This window comes from Takifugu rubripes, chromosome 3, assembly GCF_901000725.2.
Source record: "Takifugu rubripes chromosome 3, fTakRub1.2, whole genome shotgun sequence".
Lineage (NCBI taxonomy): Eukaryota > Metazoa > Chordata > Actinopteri > Tetraodontiformes > Tetraodontidae > Takifugu > Takifugu rubripes.
This window is the reverse complement of record NC_042287.1, coordinates 5,813,347-5,835,795: the sequence shown is the minus strand read 5'-3', so window position 1 is coordinate 5,835,795 and position 22,449 is coordinate 5,813,347. Positions and strand designations below refer to the sequence as shown.

The following is a 22,449-nucleotide window of genomic DNA, read 5'->3' as shown; positions in this document are numbered from 1 at the left end:
CACTTCCTTCTCTGCTGAACATCTAGCAAGTGTTTTCTCACCTTGAGGATGATGGGTGACCCAGGTTTGACTTCCAGGATCCCAGAATTCCCCAGAGGGTCAAATATCGGGTTGGGGTAGTGAGTAAAGGGGGTGGAGTTCAGGACCAGCAGCGAGGAAACCTTTGGAGCGACAAATATCACCAGACCATAAACCAACGGATAAATGCAGATGTGGGTGGGATCCCAGATCAGATCGAGAATCCTGCTCTTAGAACAAAGACTAAATATGGTATGAGAGGCGCTGCCGTGTGTGTTACCTGGTCAAAGATGAATCCAAACTCTTCAGGATGGAGTGCACCTTCAGGCGGGACTGACTTATTATAGACCAAACCGGGGGCCAAGCACGTCATCGTGCTGTCGTTCACCAAAGTGCAGAACTAACGTGAGAGATTAGCAGAAGCCGTTTCAAAGAAGGCGAAAACAAGTCATCAGATCCCATAACACCACGAGTTGCATCATATCAATGCCGAATCACAAATTCACTGATCATTTTGGGCCACAACTACAACAACAACTTTTAGATGTGATTATCGTATAATGTTCTCACATTATTAGTTTCCACTCCACCATACTTGGCTCTGACTTTGGGCTCCTGGATTGTTAACAGGTTAGTCCCTGTTACAGTGATCATGGTGCTGCCACTGTGCAAACACACACAAACAGGTTGGAGATCAACACATGAAGGAGCTTTAAAGGCTGAGTGAGGGTCTGTCACATTTACTTGAGGATGGTCCAGTTTGGCTCGATGCTGATGATGGTGGGGTCCTCCGTGTACACATACTTGGTCTCTGAGCTTGTCACCTCAGCCTTGTCGATCATTAAACGGATGGAGGCGGGGCCTGAGCCCGACGAGGAGGCCGGAGTTATGCAGATTATTTCCCGATTGGTCCGTCTAAAATAAAATAAAAAAAAGAGGGAGGCTTGATTCCCTCCACACTGTACATCTACGATGAAAACGTGTGGGTCAGCAGATTTAAACTGACTTGACAAACAGACACTCCTCCTTGTTGATATAAACGCTGACGGTGCTGCCAGCATCCAGGTGTCGACCCGTGATCGTCAGTCTTGTTCCGCCAGAAACGGGCCCTTTCTCTGGGTGTACGCGACTGAAGCTGGGGCTCTACAGGAGGAAGAAGAGAGGCCCCGGAAAAATGACAACAGGAAGTTGGTAATCACTAAAATGACAAACTTCTGCTTCTCCCGCACCACAAAGGAGTACGTCTGCGAGGAGAGGGTTCGGAACTCGGCGCTGCAAACACCGATGCACAGCTCCACGGGTCCCCCTGGAGAATGAGGGAGGAGGGCCTCGGCCATGTCGCACACAATCCTGCACGCACAAACACGCAGTGTCAGCACAGGCGGCCCGGACGGAAGCCGCCACACGCGTTCAAACCCGGATGCACGCTGACCTCTCGGCGCTGATGTACTGCGAGGGAACAGAGCTGCAGCGGACCCCGGCCACCTGCACGTGCGTGATCTCCTTGACCTGTAACCCCAGATTCTCCCCCTCGATGGTGACCCGTGTCCCTCCCTCACGAGGCCCCGTCAGAGGACTGATCTGTGGGAAAGGAGGTCAATCACCAATCGCTTCTGGAATCTACTGCATTTACAAAAACATTTAATCAGACTTTCTGAGTTATTTTGATGTCTCAGTCAACTGACGCCATTTGCTCGATGAACCGGGCGTCACACGCTAGCGAATAAGAAATTGTTGAGTAAATTTAGGATTTGGGGAAAATATTTCAAGAATCTTGGCATACCAAAGCGTGAACCTTGATCCTTTGAATGAACTACTTAATAAACGTGTGGTTTCTGCTCCAGAGCAAAATGCTTTTAGGTATGCAAATGAATCCCACGCCGATAGGAAAAAAAAAACGGGGATTGCATTCCCAACCTTGGTGATGCGTGGGTGGCTGCAGCGAAGGTTGTGTCGCCCGTGGTGCATCCAGCTCTGCTCAGGCGTCGGGCAGTGTTGGCGTAGGAGGCACTTCCTGGTTTCAACACACCATCCACACTCAAATGCCGGAGGGGCTTTGAGGCACTGACCACAGCTGGAGCGCTGCGCCTCACACTTATACAGTAACGCTGACAAACACAATGAAGAGCGATGGATGAGCGGCAGAGCAGGCCAAACCTGTCTACGTTGCTGCTTTAAATCGTTGTACATCTACACATTTTAAATCTAAACTCATAAAACACAAGTCGTGCTGATCTTTACCCTTCATGGACATGGGTTTATCGATGAAGAAATCTCCGTCCCAGACAATGGAGAAATCAACTGGGAGATCTCCAGACTCATCGCCTTCATACCAATACTGCAGAGACGGCAAATAACAAAAGCGTTGTCACTCTGAGAGCAAAGTTCTACCCTCCTGAAATCCCGGACACAGGTGTCACGGCCAGTGTTTCATAGATACAGACATTCATTTACCACAGTTTTAGCATTAAACCTGCCTGGATGCAGGACTTTTGCTCATAAAGTCCTGGTACAGTGTGTGTGATTCTAGAAATGATCATCGCAGGGGATGGAGGAATGTACAGTGTAGTAACTCCTACGATGCAGTAAAAGTACATGCATGCATAATTACGCCAAAAGATGGATTTGGTTAACTACATTTAAATTCCCTGTTACAGGGAAAATGTGTTTCAAGCGGACACATGCGTGGAAAGCTGAGATTAACTGATCAAAAACACAGGATTTATGTGGATCTATACGATCAAACTTACAACTCTGCTAAAAAGATAGGACGATATGCCTTTTGACACATCGTTCCTCAGGAGAAAACTCAGGGTCGCCTTAACTTATTGGCTAAAGCTACAAACAGCAGTGGCGATTCATCTACGCAGTGGAGAAAGCCATGGCTGTGATGGCATTGAAATATGACTCCCCAACTGCATAAAACAACATAACTGGCTTTAAAACAACTCCTTTTTGATATAATGTAAACACTGAAGATCTAATGCAATGATATAATAAACTATGGCAGCCTCGAAACGAAGCAAAACAGAGAGATTACAATAGCTACATGGGCGATGAGGCATCTTTCATACTAATGCTATAGGAAGAACACCTGTCTATATTACAAAGTGCATTCCGCGTCCTCACAGTCGACAGAAATAAAGACAATGAACAGCTAATATAGTGGAGTTGAGAGTGAGATAGAAGGAAATGGTGAAAAAGTCGTTTTAAACACAGCTTTCCAGTGTTTATGCTGAGCTAAGCTAACCATGTCTGTCCTCCCTGTGTGCTCCACAGACATCCATCTGAATGCCTTGCTCTTAATTCCCTGCAGATGTTACAGGCAGCTGTAAGAACACAATCACTGGATTAGAACCACATGAATCTGTGAATCCGGCTTCTGTCTGCTGACCAAAAAAGACAGACTCTTTGTTTTAATTTGGAAAAAAAAAGAATAGTCTGTGTGCAGTGACCAGGAATACTGTGAGTGTGTGTACTTATTCTTCTTTACTAAATGGTCAATTTCCTCTGGAAATGGGTAACTTAATTTTAAAAAAAGCCACATGGATGCGCACTCACATACACACTGTATAGATGGACGTACATGTTCTGCTGACTTTAGCAGCAGCCATATCCCATTGTGTGTGTGAGAGCTTTATTCAAGATTCACTAACAAGACAGATGACTAACAAGCATGTGCAGACAGACAGGAGTTAGGACGTGAGCCTGGGTGGGATCGCCGACGGTAACAGACCACATAGTCATAGAACGCATGGCTTTCTGAAGCACTGCATGCTGGGTAATGGAGTGAATCTCACCGAGGTGTTCTGGCACTGAATGCATGAAGAGTTGAAGCGGACGGCAGGGATGCGCTGAACCTTTCCCTGGATGTTGAAGACGCACTCGTAGTTCTTTTGGCCCGACTGAGGCTGAGGGAGGTTACGAGCTCGCAGAGTGATTGGTCGGACCATCCCTGCAGGGACCAGGATGTCAGAGGTGGGGAGGATCTGGGGGCAGCCCTGCAGAAACACAGAGAGCTGCTGTCATTCCCATTCCTGCCTGAGAATTACATTCAGAAGAAACATTACTGATCTACTGTTTCGTACGCAACGTGGCAGTTATGTGATGCTTCACGTTTAGGTTCCACTATGAACTATTTTAATTGCAGCTGTGACACGTACAAACACTTTGACAACCTGCAGACAAATGGATATCAAAATTTCCTTTCCTACCGGTCCAAAAACCCACTAACACCCGCTTATATCCACCTTATTTAACTACAAAGTCAACGCTACCACTAGTGTCTACGTTGCTGTCTAATGTTTACCACCGTGCTTTAAAGCACTTTTCTATCGAAACATGAAGAGACGCAGTAGAAGGGAAAATTCCAGGCTGGCTACAAAGAGGTTACAGGCAAGTAAGCGATCACCCAGCACCACCACAGAACGAAACTGGAGGGATCAACACACATACTGCTGCTGATCAGACCCCCAGATGGTGGACCGGCATCATAGCCTGGCCAAAGGAAGTCATGATGACAAGAAAGCCCCTTAAAATCCATGGATGATGGATGACTAAGTGGATGGACGCGTGCCAAGAACTGTCAGAGCCACTACCAAGGATGACCAAGATCCAAGAGTGAACAAGAGGATTCGACATCATGGACGTCCAGCTGAGGACGGAAAACACAGCAGAGGCTGTTAGATGTTAAACCGAAGGACGACAGGTGCTCGGCAAGAGAAATGCTTATGTTTGAGACCATAGGACTCGTGACGTTGACTGCAGCGCTCGACCAAACGACCACAGAAAGAGAAACGGGGCCGCTTCCGCTTCTCCAACAGGACTTCTTAGAGCATCCATCTGAGGGCCAGTCCGAGCAGACGAGCAAGCATTTTACTTCTCGCATGGATGTTTTCATATGTATTTAGTGATTAATTTAAAAGCCCCCGTATGAACTGCTATGACTGTGAAAAATGTCAGGATTAAAAAGAGTGGAAAATTAGGAAGGGTTTGTTGTAGTTTGGCCCATTAGACCAGGCCAGAGCTGACTGAGGCAGATATCTTATCTCAGGCTGTCATCAGCTGGCTGAGGCAGAGACAGTGTGTGTTCACTAGTGGACAGCTGGTGACAGATCAGGCTTCAGGCCACTGGAAACAAACACGTAGACATGCATGAGCGGGCTCTCCTGCACACGCACGCACACAAGAACACACATTATTTATGGGTGTCACCACAATAATCAATGGTTTTGTAACTGAGCACGACTTTTTCCTTTACAGCAGGGGAAAAGAAAAGCAGAGCAGGTGGTAGGGGTGTGTGTGTTTGTGTGTGACCACTGCCCAATACTCACAATTGACTTTAAATATTTTATTTTGGGCTACAGAGCTTATTCTTTATGTTCTCTCTCTATATTTTAAATTGACTCCCTGTGAATACTTGTTGTAAAAAAGGGTTTAAAAGAGGGTAGAATTGTCTTCTCTCTTCATTCTGCTCTTCTCTGACTCACAATGTATCTCCCTCTCATTACTCAGCTTAATTGCCATGTAATTAACAGTAATTGTTGTGATTGGATGCTTTTGTGCCAATTAAGGAGGTATTTATTTTCTATTAACCAATTAGGCAATCACAGGCTGTTAATGTCAACCTTTAAAAATGCCGAGCAGCAACCAGACCGACGACGGTCCCAAAGATGGAGTGAGCCCCTGACTGCACTCTGGGCCACTGAACAAATGAGCTAATGAGCAGTTTAGTTACTCGGGAGGGACGCGCTGCTCAGTGGACTCCTAAATACACTTCTCAGCTGAAATAGGAGGGAAATTCATTTGAAGATCTCCATTTGACAGCAGAGAGTCTGTGTGTGTGTGTGTGTGTGTGTGAGTCTACGTCAATGCTGTCCTCAAACTTAACAGTCGAGCTATTTCTTGACGTATAAAAGCAGCTCAACTCTCATGTTCCTGCTGTGAAGGTCATGAGAAATCTGCACATTTGCATAGCATTTAGATTTCATTAGCCTCTTATCAGCGGGGATGTTTGGCTGTGTCAGCAAATGAGAGAATATAGGGAGTATGTGCACACGGCTGATTCACTCCAGCATTGTCACTTATATGTTCACACAGCTCAATCTCAGAGGTCACTACTGTATGAAGAAAAATACAAAATAGAGTGTAAACTAGAATAGAAACTCTGTAGATGCTGTCGGCATGACAACATTGGGGCCTTTTTCCGACTCTTTTTTCTTTTAAATTTCATTTGTGTTTCTTTATTGAATTGACCTTCTGCCTGGTTTTGTCTTCCCTCTGCTTCTGTAGATTGTCCACCTTCCACTACTGGAGCAGCTACTATGGCTGCAGCCGCTGCGAACACTAAGTGGGACCACATGACACCTCAAGACTCTCATTTCAGGCCGTTCCTCCGCGTCACGAACCGGCTAAGGTTGCAGCGCACACAACGGTGTTCTGGGCAACTGAACTGTGGTCGCTGGCAGGAAACAAGAGCCCGAACCGAGAGAAGAACGGCCACTTCCACCGAACAGTCCTCAGTATTAGCAGGAGATCAACAGCGGTGTCCTCACAGCTCAACCTTCTTTGACTCCTGCCTTCTGGGTCTGAAAGACCAGCTCAGACTACCTCCACATCAGTCAGTACAAACAGCTGGCTCCTTTGGTTTGACGGAGAGATAAATGTCTTCTATCTGTCGATCTGGAGAACCAACAAAAACCATGTGGGGGAAAACGTTAAACAGGCTTGTAGAACAACAATTAAACATGGAAGCTGAGACGCAGGATGGGTCGTGTCCAGGGCCCGTTGAAAGCCCTCCTAACCAGTTTGTTATGGAGGTGGCTGCTTTACGCTGTGGAATCTCTGGAAGTGGAAGTGTTCCGCTCCAAAGGGCATTCAGGGCGTTCAGGTAACAAAATACATCCCGGTGTCCATTTGTCCAGGAAATTGTCTTCCACAGAACAGAAGTGTGACACAGCTGCCAACTATCAAGATGGCATTGTGGCAGAGAGGCAGCCCCCTCAGAGAGGCGGAACAACCTCTCCTTATCTAGACCCATGACAATAACCTGCAATATCTCAAGAGGGCCAAAAGGACAAATCCCATCAACACCTGGGCCCCACACCCTGAAGACCCTGTCGATCAGGAGTCAGGAGGGCCTGCTGGCCAACAATAAGCAGCCTTTCCTGTGGCAGAATACATCTGTACCCACTGCTGCCTTCCTAGTGTGCTCAGTCTTTAATGGCCCAGCTCTTACTGGGTTACTGCTGTCACAATTTAGTACAGTTGTCCCCACGGTGTCATTGTGTCCCCCTGTAAGTGGGGGCAGCCTTGCAGTTGACCTCGCCTCTGAAGAAATCAAAGCATCCTGCAATGCTTCACCAACAACAGCTTTAATGCTTGCGTCCTCCACGCGTTCCACATGAGAAAGATTTAATCTGTGTTTGTACGAGTGCAGGCAGGTCGCACCTCCATATTGCTGACTCTTCCCTCCTGGAAGGAACAGTCCTGCAGGTTGTTGGTGCAGATGTGGCGATATTTGCACCAGTGACAGGGGAAAACGCTGCTGACACACGAGGTGCATCTGAGGGAGAGAGAGAGAGACAGAGAAAGGGAGGGAGAGAGAGACATAGAGAGGGGGAGAGAGCTTTTCTGTATGAGGAACCAAGCAAGGCAGCACAGAACATGCTGGATAGACGGTGACAAATGCTGAGACCATAAAGAGGCTATCAGGCTTACGAGTTGAGCACAGAGCAGTTGTAGTAAATAAAGCTGGTGCTGATGAACTGATGTCCGGTCTCAGTGGATCTCAGGCTGAGCTGAACGACTCTCTGCTCTGCTGAAGACGACCGCACAAAGACGTGACGTTAAAAAAGACATCGCACTTCGCGTCAGCGTGCACGAGCGCGCCACACGACTCACCATATGATTGCGTGTGCACCGGCAGCTCTCTCAGTGATGGCGACATACACACCACCTGTCCTTTAGCGAGCACCTCTCCAGGGGTTTCACTGAGGTCATCAAACACACACGACACACCCCCTGACAGGGCCGGGACGTTCTGCACTCGAACGGTTAACTGCAAACGCACATCGTTGATGGGAGGTAAGTTCAACAGTGTGTCAGCCATCGCTTTTGCATTTTATTCAAACGCACACGTTTCTTTTTGCCATGACTGTGTTTTTTTCTTCATTAAAGTGGACGGAGTGCGTCTGCATACCTCTGTTGATGGAGAGGTGACGGACATATTACTTGGCGTCACAGAAATGTCCACACACTGGTCCAGCTTGTTGTTGAAGTGCTGAGGCTCCTCCCACTTCTCACATGCTTCCTGCCTTGAACACCTATACGGGTCAAAGGTCAACACTTTTAACAGCTTAATTATCTAAAACTTTGCCTTATTTGATCATTGACATTTTATTAGAAATAATCAAATGTTTTCTTTCAGTACACTTGGACAATAAATCTCTCATTAGTCGCGATCGTCCAAATCTCAACGGCTACTGACGAGCGGCTCTGAGGTCCGATGCCGATTTTTATCTCTGATTCCAGTTTTCACCCGTCAGGAAAGAGCAGACAGGCCTTAGAAGAGATGGCTGTGAAGGCTCTTCACTTCTCAGGTCATTATTGAACATACAAAGATTGGGAAGAATAAAAAGTCTACAAAAAATATCTATGCCGATGGTGAAAAGACCAGTTGGGTCGAATGTTTCCACTCACTAATCTGGTCCCTGAGGCGCTGGTGGGGCAGCGGTTTATGAACGCTGTCATTAGTTCAGACTGACAGATGGACCTTCTCCACTCTCATTCCTGCAGATCTGCCAGTGATCCGATTTACTGTCGTTATTTTACAACTGCTGAAGGGCTAATCATGTAAATATCTTAACTTAGCCTGGTCAATATGATGGACTGTTGCCTTTACTTTGAAGGAGGACGCTAATTGGTGCTAATCCAAAGAGGGACTTCCTGCACCTGCCTGCTCTTTCAACATCAAAGATGTCTGGTGAAAACAGCCAGCATATGAAACAATTATAGCAACCTTAATGAAGCCTCACGGGAACAGGCGTGCACGTGCACACGCAAACCACACACTTGATTAATATTTTTCTTTTATCTGACAATCTCTCAATAAATGTAAAAGTAGAGGGAAGCAGGAGACTCCGGCTCGGCATATTAAATAAACAATGCGGCCTCGAAGGAGACGCTGATGTGCAGAATAATGGAGGGAAGGTGAAGCTGCTTACATGTTGAACAGGACACACCAGCCACAGTGAGGGTCTCCTGAGCCCAGACAGTCGGAACAGCTAGTGTACTGCTCACAGCTCTCCACTGGAAGTCTGCTCACCTGCAGCGGGCACAAGCACACACACACACACACAAATGTTCACACCATTAACACCAGCATACACACAACACAATTCTGCTTAAGGTTTCTATGTCACTTATTAACGGGAATAAATTTAATGTTTTTCAATTTAATCCTTTTTAAACACAACAACTATTAATAATTTTATGAGTTGGTCTCACATTTGAACTTTGCTGCACTCAATTTAATGAAGTTGTTTTTTTTAACCCAGCGTTTTTGTTATTGATCCATGAAATGTTACTGCTGCATTATGGGTGAAAAGATGAAAAACGAGGTCATCTGACCGTGTTTGTGATAAAGAAAACAGTGCAAAATGTGGAGGTCACCCCTCCTCCTTGTGTAGGTACGGCTATTAAAACCATTTAATTTGAAATAATTAAATTGTTTTTGGTGCATGAACGTTTCATTAACGGGCCTACTTTGAGGAAGGTCTGATTATCATATACATTATACATCAATTCATGTATTTAATGGATGTACATGGGTACAGAAAATGTACTTTTTATAGATTCATAGAAAAATAAGTGTGTGTGTCTGTGTGTGCGTGTGGTTGATGATTTTCCATTGTCAGTAAGTTATCCTGCCTGAGGGTTGTGTGTCAGACAATTTCTCTTGACTTGGCAGACAGTGTGTGTGTGTGTGTGTGTGTGTGTGTGTGTGTGTGTGTGTGTGTGTGTACGTGCGCATGTGTGTGAGAAAGAAAGCGAGAGAGACAGACAGCCGTGGGGGGTGGGGGGGATTTTGCCCATAAGACACTGCAGCAGGGATGCAGGACACAATGAAACCCAGTGACTGGTCTGTCTGTGTCTCATTGAAATGTTGATACATGAATACACTCTTTGTTTCCTTTACACACACACACACACACACACACACACACACACACGCACACACATGTACACACACACACAGACCCACACACACACACACACACACACACACACACACATGTACACACACACACAGACCCACGCACACACACACACTCCTGTCTCTTGTCTGAGCACATTATTAGGTCTTGTAAAGACTAACGCTGTGTTGCTGACTTCATTTTAAAAACTGATGATTCTGCACTTTCATTCAGACATAGTTTTTATAAAATCCTGGCAAACGTGTTCAAATTACGCAATTGCTTGACTTTGACAGTGAGGTCTTCCTCCCTTACAGTGAAAGTGAATGTGAAATGACCCTTTTTTCCATCTCAAAAACTAATTTCGTGTGGAGACTATTAGAATTGGAATCTTTTAATAAATTAACTGTCCATTTGAACATGATGTTTTTGTGACAATTATAGTGTGTCTTCACATCTATACAAAAACTAAACCTGATTAAACATGAAGAACGCATGACATCATGTCCCTGCGACTGTGTGTATGTGTGCATATACCTGTCTGTCACTCAGCAGATAGATGTACTGATGGTCTGGACTGAACACCATGTCCCTCAGGATCGGCTTTCCGTCCACCACTGTTACCGTCTCATAAAGCAAAGCATTCTGGGACGGTGATGGGATCCCATCCACACGGATCTGGAACAAACACAGGAAATCATATGTCAGTGCTTCAAAGTGACAAATGAACCTAAAAGCCACCTTTCGTTTGTTGCTTGCAAACCTATTTTTCATACTAAAAGCACCAACAGGACAGGAGCTCCTGTCCAAAGCTCTTCCTGCTGTTGACAGGCAGCATTTGTGGTGAGTTTGCTACTTCTGCATACCTCTGCTCATCTTTCACTTAAGTAATAAAGAAAACTCTTAGATGAGCGGATATACAGGGAAACCACACGCACTGTTGGGGAAATAAAAAGATAAAGGGAGTATGTTTTATAAAGCGACATGACAAGCAGCTTCTTAATGAGATGGGACAAGCACAGCCAACACGGCTTTTACCAATCTGGAACGAGGAGAATAGTATCAGACGGCTTTAGAGCTGATTTTATTTGGGCACAGGTTGGATCTAATTTAATGTTCAAAGCTAGCATACGCGCACACACAGACACCCTAACCCTAACCCTAACTTTCATAGGCATAATACATTAGCCAGCTCGTTACCCTAACCATTCCAACTAACCCCCTAACCCTAATCCAAACCCCAACCTAAAACCATGTCTTTCCCCTTAAACAGTGGTTTTGTTTTGAAGACCAGCAAAAATGTCATCAATTTGCTAGTAAAATGGATTTCGGTACTCATTACGTAGCATGTACAAGAACATACACACGTATACACATCCTGAATTATGCCAACTGGTGAGTTGGGAAATGACTTTACTAGAGCGTAGAACCTTTTGCTGGACAACTTTCCCCATCTTTTTGATGAGTTGTTCATTTCTAATAATACCTGCTGGGCAGGAAACATGAGCTGGATCTCCCTTCTGGATCATGACGAGCGTGATGATGAGTGTGTGGTTCAATAAAACTGTTTGACGGCTTGAAAACGTGGTGTGACACATCTCCCCAAACCTGCAGCCTCCCTCCCCGTGTCTGACCCAGAAAAACACCAGAGAAAAGAGGCGGGATGAAGGGGGTCTACAGCGCAGACGGGATGAGAGGCAGAACCACGCACAGAGAAATAGAAACGACTGAGGAAACACAGACAGAGGATAAAGAAATGGAGGGACAGGATCAAAAGAAAAATAGATAAATAGACAAGTAAGTAAAAGCTTAATCAAGAATATGGGGGCAATGAAAGAAAGGGGACGGCGTCTAGTGTGTGTAGTTATCTGAGTGTGTTAATTAGCTGCCTGCGTGTTAAAAAAAAAACAGGATTAATTAGAAGTGCTGTGCCACACACACACACACACCCACACACACACACAAACCACGGTTTCACAATCTTTTTTTGCATGGAGACACACCAAGAGCAGCAGCAGCAGCAGCAGAGGGAGGAGACATTAAAGTAGGACACTGCAGCAGACGGTGAAGGCAACACTCACAGAAACAAGTGACAGAAAACTGCTCTAACTACACATTTTAATAGGCAAAAAAGTCTTTTTCTGCCAACAGATTACAGATCATGTTTCTACTACCACCCTGAGGTTCTCAGGTACTAAAAACTGTCAATACTGTACGCAGATACACCCTGGACAGGTCACAGGTCGAGCCTCAAGCAGGGGGAGGGACCCCCAATGGACTCTCTCAGGCAAGCTTGGTTATAACCACCGTACCATCCAGTTGTTTATATTCAGCTTTGTTTCCATTTCTGTTCTTCACTTTAAGAAAATCCCAAAAATGTAACTACTCAGGAACAGAACAGAAGAAACGGAGGGAAGGAAATAGCTGAAATGTAACACAGTGATAGAGGAAGTGGCCTTTGACCTCAGCTGCCGAATGGAAATGAAACCATCAACACTGCTTTGGTCTGTTCAGGGAACACACACACACACACACACACACACACACACACACACACACACACACACACACAGCCCTGGTGGGCAGGTCTGAACATCCCAATCACAGCAGCACACCGCTGTAGTGTCCGAGGAGTTCCTCACGCACTCTCCTTTGAAAGGACAACAGATGCATCGCTGGGTCCAGGCCCGGCCTTTGAGGAGGCAACTTGATCCTGTTCAGTGATCCGGCGGCTTCCTTCTATCACAGTTACTCCCGGCAAGTTAGAAAAATCCTTAATTTAATGGCCAGTTCAATGAAAACAACTCTTAAGGGTGAACACATGCCTTGTTTCAAAATGGAAAGTTTTCTAACAGCGAGAGACAGACAGAGACAGAGAGAGAGAGAGGGAGAGAGAGGGAGAGAGAGCTTCATAAATAAAATATGCCAGAATTTCAGCAGATATTTGGCTGACTTAAACCTCCCAAACTGTCTTTTAAACGGATTCATATGAAACAGTTTGTGGTGACACTAACTGCTTTCAGCGTGTCTGATTACACACAAGCAACAGCTCATACATTTCTGACAAATGAGCACAGGTTTTTTTATTTGGTTCCCACTGTTCATTTGGGCGATCGCATGTGTGCGCACATATACGGCTACATGCACCGAAACTACGCAGAGGTTTTGAATTACATTGGAATGTCAAGCAGCTGGTTACAGGCTTGTGTGTGTGCGTGTGTGTGTGTGTGTTGGGGGGCGTCTGTGGGGGTGGGGTGATGGTCTCGAGACCATCTCTGCCCCCGTTAGGCACTCTATATGTCCAGGTGGTGGTAGTGCTTATCTCTCCCAGAAGTCGTTTCCTGTCCGTGGCTTCTGTGAAGCACCTGTGTTGGTGGGCAATCACCAATTGTTGGGGCGATCAGTGAGAGTTCTTTATGGCTGCGTGGGTAATGGTGCTAATCCACCAGTTGTCTTGGTGTCCGTCTATAAAGCCTCCTCATGTTTCCTCTCTTAAGAAGGAGCGAGCGCAGCTCGAGATTCCGTTTGGCCTGTTGGGAACCATCTGTGGCCATCTCAGCTGTAACTCAGGCCTGGGGGGATGAGGGGTGGGGGGGGGCCTGATTGAAATACCGTTACCAAAAGCCTCATTGGGAATCAGGAGGCCAGGCTACAGCTGGGGGTTTTCAACAGGCAGCAAGGGAGGGGAGGAGGACCAGCTACTAAAACCCTCCTGACAACTTCCAACATCTGGCCGGCCAGCCCTCAGGCCTCTCTGAGCCGGGCAATACGAGCAAGAACGGTTAGCTTTGGGGCAGAGCTATGGTTAGAATGTACCATCACCCACCACGGCTGCATGCACCCTCTACACAGACGCTCAGGAACCACGCCCCCTACCATACCTCCTCCAGCGTCAATGAATCTGCAGTGAGCAGACTTATGAGCTACCTTGTTAAATCACACACTGGGGCAGTGGACCCCACGTTGCTGTGTTCAGTGATGATGCCTGGATTACAGAGGCATTGATGCCGTCCACCTGCTCCTCCACTGCTTCTTGAGACAATCAGGCTTGCAAATGAAAGGTTTGCTTCGTTTCTATTGCCCTCATCTCCACATGTTTCGTATTCTTCATCGCCATGACTACTGCCCCTGGTCATGTGGCCACTATTATACGTGAGGATTACATATGAATGAATGGGAAATTGAAAAATCAAAATGACCATTTGAGAGATCCACCTCCTTGATCCAAACACTAAATACTGTTCGGTTTAGCTATTAGCGCCCGAGGGAGGAGGAAGGGCAGCGAAGGGTGAAACAGGCAGGGAGGAGGCAGTTAAGCTTATTAGTTCCTCCCCATCCTGCCAATACACACTCATGCACCACACAGAGACTACCTACTAATGGTTTTAACCCCCGAGGTATGCGCGCACACACACACACTCACTCTCTCTCCCTCCCTCTATAAACTGACAAAGGACAAAGGAGGTGAATGAGGCAATGGGACAAATATGTCTTCTTGTCTCAGAAACTGCATATATGGTTAAATTATGAGTTCACTTTTGCTGCGGGTCACAAAGACAGAAGGAAATAAAGAGCTGACCATTTGGCGTCTCCTCTATGGCCTCGCTCCTTTAAACGTGAACCTTAGCTGGGCGCTTGTGCCGGCTGTGGTGTGAGACATGATCCCTTTAGACCTGCCACCAAAATGTGGTTAAGGCCAGTCTGTCGCCTTTCAACAGGTTTGTACCAGTTTACACCTGCATTAAACAGACATCCCTCCGCCATCCATCAATATGATGGATTCCTCTTCCTTCCCTTTGCCCACTGAAAAATAACTCATTATTCCTCTCGGTGCTGCTGTGAAACTAAACCAATAATCAGTAAAGAACCAGAGTTGAGATGCTCAGAAGTGGCGCTGCACTACTGCCCTGTGAGCAGAGGGGAACAGGGCCAGATGCATTCACTTTTATGCTTATGACACATTTCTTACTTCCTTTAAATGGATTTGGCCAACCGCCCCACAATTCAACGCATCTGCAGTTGACTCTTACGTCATCGTGCACTATATACTTGTGCTACATCAAATTTGACCTTGGGCTGTAAAAGAGTCTGAGAGATCCTGGGGGAGCATAAGAACACTCCCTACTGATTTACATTATTTATCGGTGGACTGTCAGATTAATTCACTACGTTTGAAGACATCAGCTCTGAGAAGGCTGACAAAAGCAAATTCTATGGTGGGTCAGAATTATCATCTCCATGACAACAATTGCTAATGATATAATGGCAAATCCTTTAAATATGTGTTGGAATAAGATGGAAACGAGAATACGAGAGAGCGAGAGAGAGCTAGAGAGAGAGAGGTGTAAATAATCTTAAGCTTCTTTGGAGAATTGAAAGATTTACCCGTTCTTCCATCATCTCCTTGGCAACTGAATAACAATTAATCTGACTAGGTGCAGATCGTGTTTTCTGCCGTGTGTGATTTTTGGTGTGGGCTGTGCTGATGCAACTTTATCCATCCTCCATGGTGGAGGACAGCAAAAAAAGGAAAAGAGGATGGAGAAAAAGGAAAAACCCGATTTAAAAATAAACACCACCAGAGAGCGTATTAAAAACGTCGCGAGAGCGCCTGATTTCAGTATACCGATTCAAGTCCTGAATGCTGCCTATTAATGTATAATACTCATATTTACATCGTTTTAATTAAAGGGAAGCACACTTTGCACTAATGAACTGCTTTGAAAGCGGAAGAATCCGGTTGAAATGCACTTGAGTCAGACGGTGAGGCGTTGTGGATGGACTGACTGGTGGAATCTGTCTTGATCTGTTGAAGGAACAGGCTGCTGCCTTTCGTCATCTTAAAATGAAATGAACAGACGAGTGGACGCAGCTCCCCTCAGCAGATGAAGTGTGCTGGAAATCAAGTAAAATCAATCGCACTTTCTCAGAGTGTCTTCTATTGATGTTACGAGAGACTAAAACAGATTAAGACAGCAGAAAGTACACAAAAGGAATCCTGGATGATACTGGAAATAAATAAGCAGCAGAGCCAGAGAGTGTGTTTTCCTGGAAACTATTTGCTGATCACAAGCGCAAATGATGCCCAGATAGTCATTTTAACAGAGTTAGAGAAGCGTAGAATATAAGGGGATGGGACTGGACTAGAGATGGACCCAGGAAAACATCTCCAGCCTGATTTAACTGCAGTGGAAGCAAATCCCAAAGTGTTGACAGCTCGCTTATGTGACGGCAAGAAATCTCCTGATTTACTGTGTTTGAAGACTTGTGTTTGTATCAGAGTGACAAAGAGCAGCCGAGGCAGGAATGTTTCAGTAAACTAAACACGGCGGCGACCACCATTTTCACTGGTTCTCAGGAGAAAAACTTGGATCTAACTCGGTTCCAAAGAGAGAAAAAGAGCGCTCGACTTTTCTTGTTGCGCATCTTAAACGCAGCAGCGACGAATCCTAAAAGAAAAGCTTTCCTCAGCTTTTTGCCGCACTTTGTGCTTTTTTTTTTTTACTTTGTTAAAGTTTAAAAACCACTCAGGAGTCACAGGTTTATTTCTGGCTCAACCGTCAACAGAGCTGGTGCCTTGCTGACCCTCAGGTCATGTGACTTTCCAATATGACGTTTTTCCCAGCTAAAGCTTAAAGTTAGCAGTTCCAAGTATCTGCTGCTGTCGGATTCATTTGATTTTCTACTTTCTTTGTGGAGATGTGGATTACAGTCAATAAAATAGAATAAAGCCTCCATTTTCTGCTTGGTCACCTGCTTTCAATGGTTTGGTAAATTCCTATTAGGTCAGACAAGTCGTGATGTTTTCCCCTCCATTCTAATTCAATTATCAGAGCAGAATTAGAAAAGGCTGCAACAATAAAATTAGCACGAAGAATTTATAGTAAAATAAAGAGATGGAAAAGGTTGGGAACCGGACTGAAACCTGACGGCTTCACCACAGGTTGTGTTAACGCAAACGGCAACAGACGAGTTTAACAGGAACCGAAATTTTAAATGTTACCTCTGCTTTTTGATTCCAAGATGAACGGCTGAGAGCCAATTAATTTCTGTATGAAATAAACGCCATTCACTTGAGGGGATGATGAAACTTGAGGCAAGAAAACATGCGTGCACACACACGCGTGCGCGGGCGATCTGTGAAGTGGGTCAGGGTGTTCTGTGAACATCAGGCTGTGATGCCGGAGGAAACGTTAATTAGAGGAAAGACTGTTAATGAGCTGAGCACCATCTTGGACTGAAAAGTTCCAAATTTCCGTCTTGGTTACAGTCAGGCTGGTGCCAGCTGGAGAATCAGGTGAGTTGTATGAAAAAAGTGCACGTGGACTATTATACAACCAGCGTGGTGCCCACCAGACGACCGGCCTGTGATAAGCTGTCAGAACCCGACGTCCTGGCAACATTCGTTTTATATACATGAATTAAAATCCATCTTGGTCGGAAGCCCAATGCATCCTGGGTAAAACTTAACTAAAACGCGAGGGTCTGGTTATCACAAAAGTAAAGGCCAAACGCCCACTTGCTCTTAAAAGCCCGTTCTGTTGTTACGTTTTTTCTTTCCCACCAAACACGAAGCGATTGGTCTTCTAACCTGTGGAGGAGTCTCCAGGAGTTGGTTTAAGCTCGTGATTATCCCACCATCCACATTTCTGGCTCCAGAATAACTGGCTCCTCTTTAGTACTGTGACTGTATTGGCTAAACAAAGAGCAAAGTAGTGCTTTTGTATTCTCACAACAGCTGGCTGAAGGGTAATTTTGTGGTGTTTGCTGCGACCTGGGAGGTGAAGATAATGACACAGCAATTAACAACAGAATGAACAATCATGATGTCATATTTTTAAGGTCCAACACTCCAGCTGAGGGGTCTGAACTGGTTTATTCTAGCGATTGCCAGGGTATATCTTAAATTAGACGGCATCTTTTGTTCATGTGACCCAGTTTCAGGTGCTCAGCGGATCAAATATAAGCCCTCTCTTCTCCTCCTCTTTTCCCCAGCTCATCCTCATCCTTGTTTTTCCACACATCCTCCCCTCCACCGTCACCTCCCTGGCTCCGCACAGCTCAGCTGAGCTACTGATCACTATGCTGATCACGTCTGTCTCTGCGCTGCATGGAGAGTTACGGGCAGCTCTCAGCCGCTGGAAAGAGAATCCTCTGACTGGTTTTTAATACCGTCATCTGACAGCTACACTGCACTCAAACACCGCTGACTTCTCATTTTTCCGGGTTTCTGTCCTCATGGCTGCTCGGTGTGACATCTATGTTATACAAGCCACATGTTTTTGAGTGTGAGGGGAATTCTGATGGCTGTGAGCCGTCGCCACGAGCGCAGGGTGCTGCTGGGGATAGATGGGCGCTTGTGCTGTTGCCAGTGAAATGATCAGGTAACTTGGCTGGTTTTAATCGGCTGTATAACTAAAATAAGCGCTGCAAAACACTGTTAAATGATCATATTTGAGGGGGGGGGGGGGGGTCATAAATTTCTCTTTGTAGAGAGAAATTTAGAGTAGAGTGAAAAAAACAAGCTCAAACACACAGACATGAATTTTAGCCTTAATTATTAAGGTTTTGAGTCATGATGTGCTGACTGTCCAAGACATCCATGAATAAAATTGGCCTTTTTTTTTTTTTTTTTTTTAAATAAAACCAGGCCATTATGTAGTTTTTTTTTTTACAGCACATTACGGTGCTAAAACAGATATTTTGCACAGTAAACAATAGCAATTTTAACAGCACAGTAGCAACAGAAAAACCCTGTTACTGCAAGTGTGTGTGTGTGTGTGTGTGGCGGGGGGGCGTGCAGCACCCCTCCATCAAGTGCTCCCGGTTGTTTTTAAAAATGGCAGCAGGTGTTTGTCTAGAGATCCATTTTTTAGAGCCGCACTTCTTAAATTTCGCCCTCGGCAACAGCGCTAACCGTTAACATCCTGCCGTGCGCTCCTGTGACGCTGCAGCAGAGCGGAGCTGGTCAGCTCCGCTTCAGCGCAACAGTCTGGCTGCTGATTAAGTTCAAAATTGATTGATTGGGTTTGTGGTTGTATAAAAGCTTACTGTTGCATGTTTTATGAAATGGCAAACAGCAGCGGCGGCACAAGTGTAAACGTAGTAAATAATAAATATTTGTTTTAGGGGCTGCGCTAACACCGCTCACACACAAACGTTAGTGGACCACGAGGTCGGCTCGGACTCTTCACTCAGACTGTTTCCGATTTAGATCGGGCGTGGCAGGAGTCTGCTGGCTCAGCCTTCACACACACACACACACACACACACACACACAGACACACACACACACGCATACACACACACACACACACACACACACACACAGAATATTATGTACATGTGCAATGGAAGACAAAGCGCATAGGATGGTTTGAAAAGTGAGAGTGAGCGAGCAAGAGATGTCATTTGGGAGAAACTATGGATTACACTGCAAAACACAGTCAACAAGAAGAAGGTGGGGTGGGAGGGGATAAGGATGATGAGAGGAGACAGTGGAGAGAGTGAGATGAAAGAGCAGACAGAGAGAAAAGTAGATGAAGTCATTTCCCAAGGTGAGTCCTGACAGCGCAGACACACGGCTGAGAAACCTGTGTGTGTGTGTGTGTGTGTGTGTGTGTGATTGCGTGCATGTGATTGGAGTATTTATGCACCTATGCAAAGGGAAACAGTTTATATTACATTCTGAACTGCGCCAGGAAAAAAAGAAAGTGTGGCTCCTTCCATTTTAACAGCCTACTTATTCAAAAGTAAGTCAGAGAGGGAAAATGAAGCTGACAGATAAACAAAAAAGCTTTGCTGCAGACTGAATTTCCTTGTTTGTTTCACCCTTCCAGTGGCGGAATTATTTTTGGGAGAAGCAAATGATTAAGGTTTGTCCTTGCAACACGCACGACAACAGAAGTTGCCATAAACAGACACGTGGTGACTGAGCTGGAGTCTCAGAAATGACTCCATATGTGTAAAATCTGTACATACAAATGTTGAGAGCATATGGCTTCTGTACAAATTTGATCAGCAGAGCAGAGACAGACAGGAGTGACAGCAGCTGCTGTTAGCATGCTCCCATAAACACCTGCTGGCAGATCTGCAGACCATTGTGAGACAACATCCTGCCGCTGCTCTGGGGGCCATCATCAGCCAACCACCTTCACCTTTAACCAGCCGGGATCTACGCTGACCGCTGTGCAAACGTAAGAATCGTAAAGTCGCTAATCCAATTTACACATTTACAACGCACTAAAGGTGGCGGTTGGGGTGGGAGCTGGGGATGGTGGAAAAGAGGAAGAAGACAATGACTTTCACTCTAAACTGTGAGTTCAATGTTATAACTCAAGGAATGAAAGCCCTTATCTGGCTCTGCTCATGTGAACACGGAGAGGGTGGAGCCCACATGTAAACGTGTGACCATGTATATAAAATGCCATCAGGCTGCATCTCAAAAACACTCATGCATGAACAGGTTGCTCCTGTCTATAGCGAGCGGAGCCGACACCTCTAAATACGATCATATCTCCATATCACAGGGAGAAATGTTGAGGATCCCCGAATTTAGAGCCAATCACAACAAAGACGGCAGTAGCCGTCTGTGTTGCTGCCATCGCAAATGCACTCGGTAATAACTCTGTGTCATTCACCCGCAATCTGGCAGTGGTCAGCCGGGAGCACCGTCAAACTGGCCGTGAGCCTGCAGCAAAGATTAACCACAAAGTTTGGTTTCATTTCAATCAAAACTCCACAGAGAGAAAGAAAAACGGGAACAGTTGCCAGGGGACACGAGAGTGGTTGGAACAACAGTCAATCTGCCACTTTACCTGAACCAATCTGTGACTTTAGCTCATAAATACCAAAGGGAACTCCTGTGGCGAGGCGGATAAGGATTCTCCTCACAGGTGAATCAACGCAGGTGTCTCTCAGTGACACAAGTGTGCAAGTAAGTCAGTAATCACATGATTATTGTTAAAGACGCCCAGAAACTGAGATCTGGTCTGTTGCCAGAGTTCTGCTCTATAATAAGACGGAGAGGTGCAGGTGCAGGCAGCTCCTAATAATAATCATCACTGATATGAATGTGAATCCACAGATTAATTTCCCTCTCTGGATGTTCCAAGCCGACTGCTGGAACAAAAAAAAGATGTTTAGAAAAAAGGAGAAGCAGGTGCAGACTGCTCGCTTACAAACACGCATTACTGTCATTAGAATAAAACCCTCAATTCCCTGTCGTCTCATTAGCCTATAATGGCTCTGTTCCCTCTGAATGCCAGAGCTGATTGGTTGACTCATCTCCAATAATTCACTTTGTGCTAATGGAGGATGGAAAAAAGAAGGGGAGAAGTATTCATTTTAATTTAAAAACTCTGGAATAAAGACAGAAAAGGCTTCCGGTTCTTGGAAATCTGCAGAGTGACGAAAATGCAAAACAAGTTCATAATTTTCACAGTTTGACATAAAGATGCACAGCTGCATGACAGCTGGAGCAGCAGTAGCAGCAGCCGATACTCCGATACTCTGCTGTGGAACTGCGCAAACACCAGTTCTGACTTCGGATAACCTCTTCATGACATTAAAACAAAATTATTCCAAAAAAAAAGCGGGCAGTGAAAACATAATTAGCCCTCACACTCGTTTTTCTGTGTTCATTATATCGTCATTTCACAAAAGCTTGCCCCTTAAATCACGGCGATGGAAGATGTTCTCTCTGCTCGAGCCCATCGGAGCTCCGTTCGGAGGCTAGAACACTTTGTTACCATAAAGAACCTGCAAGAGTCCTGTAAATTGGCAGGTCACAGCGGAACACTGACCCAGAAGACTCCCGAATCTCACCCACGGCCTGCAGACTTAGTCCAGCAGTGCTAGAGGGTGTGTGTGTGGGGGGGGTGGGGGGGGGGGGGGTGGGAGGTGCAGTCACTGTAGCGTGTCTCCTTCTGCCCCTTTGGCCTGTTTGTTTTGGAAGCACAACAGAGCACTGCTGAATGACACACACGCACCCATCCTCTGGAGATCCAGGCTCCAGCTTCCTGCAGCCTCGCTCACATCAACCTCTCCATCAGCCAATCAGCCGTTTCAATAGCCGTTCCTTCCAAACTCGGGTCATTATTGGCCCTGTCTGAACTTGAAAGTACAACCAGAGATATATAACCCGATTAAAAGATGACTACTTTTACTCAAAGGAGTAAAAAGGTGTTTAGAGGGAAGGAAAACTGACAAATAAGAGATGTAAACGGTCATGCGG

At 45.7% G+C, this 22,449-nt stretch overlaps 1 protein-coding gene across 2 annotated transcripts in view; it reads right to left on the bottom strand.

The window, feature by feature from the left end:
* plxna3 (plexin A3) overlaps positions 1–22,449 on the bottom strand; it is a 54,894-nt gene that overhangs the window by 11,645 nt on the left and 20,800 nt on the right. Inside the window, exons 7-22 of one of the 2 annotated variants that reach the window (XM_003963049.3) lie at positions 10,752–10,892; positions 9,243–9,343; positions 8,219–8,342; positions 7,921–8,077; positions 7,738–7,837; positions 7,468–7,582; positions 3,819–4,019; positions 2,260–2,356; positions 1,936–2,126; positions 1,451–1,599; positions 1,248–1,368; positions 1,025–1,161; positions 763–933; positions 589–682; positions 299–418; positions 42–161 (exon numbers count right to left, since the gene is read on the bottom strand). In XM_003963049.3, coding sequence (XP_003963098.2) covers positions 42–161; positions 299–418; positions 589–682; positions 763–933; positions 1,025–1,161; positions 1,248–1,368; positions 1,451–1,599; positions 1,936–2,126; positions 2,260–2,356; positions 3,819–4,019; positions 7,468–7,582; positions 7,738–7,837; positions 7,921–8,077; positions 8,219–8,342; positions 9,243–9,343; positions 10,752–10,892 — 2,139 coding nt within the window. The remainder of the gene's footprint in view (positions 1–41; positions 162–298; positions 419–588; positions 683–762; positions 934–1,024; positions 1,162–1,247; positions 1,369–1,450; positions 1,600–1,935; positions 2,127–2,259; positions 2,357–3,818; positions 4,020–7,467; positions 7,583–7,737; positions 7,838–7,920; positions 8,078–8,218; positions 8,343–9,242; positions 9,344–10,751; positions 10,893–22,449) is intronic. The other variant, XM_011621828.2, reaches the window with a different exon arrangement.